Consider the following 4,342-nt stretch of genomic DNA (forward strand, 5'->3'; position numbering starts at 1 on the left):
TTGACTCATTGGAAAAGACTCTGATGCTGGGAGGGATTGGGGGCAGGAGGAGAAGGGGATGACAGAGGATGAGATGGCTGGATGGCATCACTGACTTGATGGACATGAGTCTCAGTGAACTCCAGGAGTTGGTGATGGACAGGGAGGCCTGGCGTGCTGCGATTCATGGGGTCGAGAAGAGTCGGACACGACTGAGCGACTGTTCTGATCTGATCTGCAGCACCTAGCACAGCAACAGGCATGCAGTAGGCGCTCATTAAGTGTTTGGTGAGTGAATGAATGAATAACTGCAATCAAAGTCAAGTGCACCATTTAAGAGTACCAGGGAGGGCAGGGAGACAGGAGAGAACGCGGCAGATGTTAGCAGGAAACAGGAGGTGGGGTTCTTGCCTCCTCTCTCACATGCGCCCAGGGCCATTGCAGCAGGTCAGGGGGCCAAACACGCCTCCGAAGCAGTTCAGTTCACCCCACACTCCACACACACCATCCTGAACCCAGGCTCTGAGCGGCGAACAACTTGCCAGTCTCTCAGGCAGCTCTGGACAGGAAGTGAGGTCCCTTCAGTGTGCCCGGCCACATCGGCTTCTGGGGCCTGGGAGTGAGACCTCCGCACGTTGCCTCCAGAGCCACACAGAATAGGGCGCAGCTGCAGCCCGGACCTCCACGCAGCCACTGGGGTGAGCAGTTTCTGGGTCTCATTCATTGCAGGACAAAAGTGACACATGATGGAATCTGCGACGTGCTTAAAGATGTGCAGAGGGGGACACGCCCTCTTCATCTGTGGCTTTTTTACAGTATTTATTTATTTCTTTGGCTGTGTTGGGTCTTAGTTGAGGCATGTGGGATCTTTAGTTTGGGCATGGGAAGTCCTGGTTGTGGCATGTGGGGTCTAATTCCTTGACCAAGGATTGAACTGCACTGGGAGCAGAGTCTTAACCGCTGGACCACCAGGGAAGTCCCTTCTTCTGTGAGTTTTTGATGCACTTACTCACTGCAAGGTTTTCCCCCAGCATTTGGGTGCACTCCCTTTGGGCTGCTTTTTAAGGCAGGACTGGCTGGTCTGCCCATTTGATGCAACTGTGTACCCCACATTCTCACAGAGCATCAGCACCCAAGCATTTCTGTCATCATTAAAGACACCACCCAAGTGTCCTCTTTCATGAGGATAAAATGCTCCCCCTGCCCCAGTAGCTGCCCCAGTTAATCCCCTATTGTGGACTTCCAGGTTCTGCTCCAGTGAGGAACTCTCCAGCCTGCTCTGCACCAAGCTTCGGATTACTCCCCAGGGCCCACACACCACGCTCCAGGCTTTGATATGGAAGTGGGCAAAACTCATAGCAGCAAAATAATGTTTTAAGTCTTGTCCAATTATCCACAAATCCTTAATTTCTATTTTCTCAACTTCATCTCTAAATACATCCAAAACATGAGAAAACTGTGATGATTCTTACGCTGTCACATATGAAAGCACAAGTCACAAATTGGGAACACTTTAATTACTATAATCAACATCATATACGCTATTTTTACTCTCTGGGCTGAGGAAGGTTTTGTGATTTGGACTGAGAGGATGGAGGAGGCTGCCCTGAGACTCCTGGGTGTCCTCATCTATACACTTGAGACTGTGTATGTTTGTGTGCGTGTGTGTGTGTGTGTGTGTGTGTGTGTGTGTGTGTAAGGAAGGGAATGGTGGCAGGCCATCTTCTCAAGCCCAGAAGTGAGGAACTGAGAGCAAGACTCTGCTTCAGTTTCAGGGTCATCTCGGGTGACCCTTGGGGTAGAAAAGCCACATGCCCATCCATACAGCCCTGCTCCAGCCAGCTCACACTCCCCATTTGGTCTGGGAAGCATCCTTTTCCTTCCTCTGGCTCCAGCAGGGCTGGGCGGACTTCAGAGAAAAATCTCATCTTCCCAGAGGCTCTGTGATGCCGCCTTTCAGGTACCCCTCACCTTTATTCCTCATAACAAGCCTGCCCATGGAGATGATCATTTTTCCTTTCTAACTGATAAGACAAAGGCACTGGGTTCCCCAGCTGGCTAGCTGCAGGCTGAGCTGGGGCCCAAAGCCATTTCTATTGCCCTAGTCTCCTGGCTGAGGAAGTCATTCCCCCTTCAGAAGAGTACATAAACCAGCCCACCCACCAACCAAATCAGAACATACTTGTTTTGGGCGTTTCCAAACTTCCCAAAGGGGTCTCCAGCCATCCCGCCATCTCCGGTAAAGATGTAGAGGTACCCATCATCCCCGAAGAGCAGCTGGCCTCCATTATGGTTCGAGGCTGGTTCTTCGATTTCCAGGATTATCCTAAAAGAAGATAAGCCACCCCCCACAAAAACAAACAAAAATGTCAGCCAGAAACACAAAACAAAATCACAGCAATAAAGCCTCCTCTCTCTTAGATGCCATTTCGTAGTTGGAAAGACTTTCCATATCCTTTATAGGAGGTGATTTTTATAAGGATCTGGCAGGCTAGGAAGGGATCATTCACATCACTGTGCCAATGAGATCCAAGAGGCTCAGAGAGGTTGAGCAACTTGCCCAAGATCACACAGCCCATAGACGGCAGAGCTGGGACAGGAACTCAGGACTTCTGGTTCTGGTCTAGTGCTTTTTCAACTACTCCCCCACAACTAGCCCCTGCCTGTTATGATCAAGTGAAACCGTTGACCCAATCACTAGCACGACTGGTTTCTTCATCATCATAGCTACCCGCGCACCAGCCACTTAAGCTGAGCACTTGTGACAGCCTCTCATTTGCTATGGCTGTAACTTCTAGGGAGGCGGGCTGGAGGGTGTGGACTGTGCTCAGCTCCACACTCACTTCTCAGTGACCTCCTTTACTGCCAGGGTGGGAACCTTCCACCACACTGCCAGTCAGCTAGCTTCCAGTTAGGGTGTGCCAGGAGAGGGTGGCAGGCAAGGGGAAGGGAGGAGCCACATGTCCCTGGTCTCTGGCACTGCCTCCGGAAGCAATGGTTGCAGGAAGGGCGACAGCGGCTGGTCAGTGTGGACTCCTGGCTTTCTGCCCAGACATCTGGGTACCAGGAGCGGCAAACCCCAGCAGCACCAAGACCTTTGTGCCTTTTGTTCCCCTCGCTTCTCACAAGAACTCATCTCTAGGGAGCTTGACCCTCTCCTTTTCCTTCTCCAGCCCTCCCAATACCTTTGTAGCCAACTCCCTGTATGAAATTCCCTTTGACCAAAATGCTTAGGCTAGTTTAGGTTTTCCAGGATTGGCGACTGACTGGCCAATCCTTTATTAATGCAGATAAGAAACCCGAGGTACAGAAATGTCAGGTACCTTGAACCCAGGACTTTCAACCTTCAGAACCAAGACCAGAAGCCTTTCTATTGTGAGATCAACATACATGACATGGGGAGCCACACACAATCCCCAAACCAGGTACCCCCCGCAAAGGACAGCTCAGGCTGTTGGACATCCAGCCCTGAGAAAAGAGACTGACAGCTGACTCAAGCAAGGATGCCCATTCATTCCTGGATCTGCCCTGAGCCAGCCATGCCTACTTCTTCCCCTGCAAGAGTCAGGTTCTAGGCTGGTACTGTGAGGTCCCCAGAGGGACCCTTGCTGAACCCCAATTCTGAAGTATGTTCATCTGTATATCTTGTGTTCCACCTTCAGTCTTCATCAGGAATTCATTTTTTAAAGTCATCATTGAAGACACATTCATCCTGTCTCTCTGTCTCCCCTCTGTGAGAGTCACATGACAAACGTGGCCTCTCTTGGAGAATCAGTTGTGTGGCCTCATATAAGATAAGAGAATTATGCTTTCTCTTTTTGCCCTGGTTGCCAGGAAGCTCACAGGCAAAATCTATTAATACATTAGATTCTCACATTAGTCAGTTTGATTCCTTCTTTTTGTACTTTCAATGTCAAGAGTTTATAATTTTATCGAATGCATGATGTCCTGTTATTTGCTTATTTGTCCTCAGATCAGCCCTGGTCCTCCTCTTACCCGTTCTCTACTTCAGAAGGCCAGCTCCTGCAAACTACATTTCCCATGCTCCTCCGCTAACTGGCCTCCAGCTAGGTTCGGCCAAGGAAAGCATTGGCAGGACTCTGGAGTTGTGGGGGAGAAAGTGAAAGTGTTAGTCGCTCAGTCCTGTCTGACTCCTTGAGACTCCACGGACTGTAGCTGGCCCGGTTCCTGTTCATGGAATTCTCCAGGCAAGAATAGTGGAGTGGGGTGCCATTCCCTTCTCCAGCAGATCTTCCCAACCCAGGGATGGGAACCCTGGTCTCCTGAATTGCAGGCAGATACTTTACCAGCTCCTACAAACTACATTTCCCATGCTCCTCCGCTAACTGGCCTCCAGCTAGGT

At 50.4% G+C, this 4,342-nt stretch overlaps 1 protein-coding gene across 1 annotated transcript in view; it reads right to left on the minus strand.

The window, feature by feature from the left end:
• The window catches only part of HHIPL1 (HHIP-like 1), a 34,783-nt gene that overhangs the window by 17,060 nt on the left and 13,381 nt on the right, over window positions 1-4,342 (minus strand). Inside the window, exon 5 of the mRNA XM_010851428.1 lies at window positions 2,125-2,305. Within this exon, the coding sequence (XP_010849730.1) occupies window positions 2,125-2,305 (181 nt within the window). The remainder of the gene's footprint in view (window positions 1-2,124; window positions 2,306-4,342) is intronic.

This window comes from Bison bison, unplaced genomic scaffold (assembly GCF_000754665.1).
Source record: "Bison bison bison isolate TAMUID 2011002044 unplaced genomic scaffold, Bison_UMD1.0 scf7180017864302, whole genome shotgun sequence".
Lineage (NCBI taxonomy): Eukaryota > Metazoa > Chordata > Mammalia > Artiodactyla > Bovidae > Bison > Bison bison.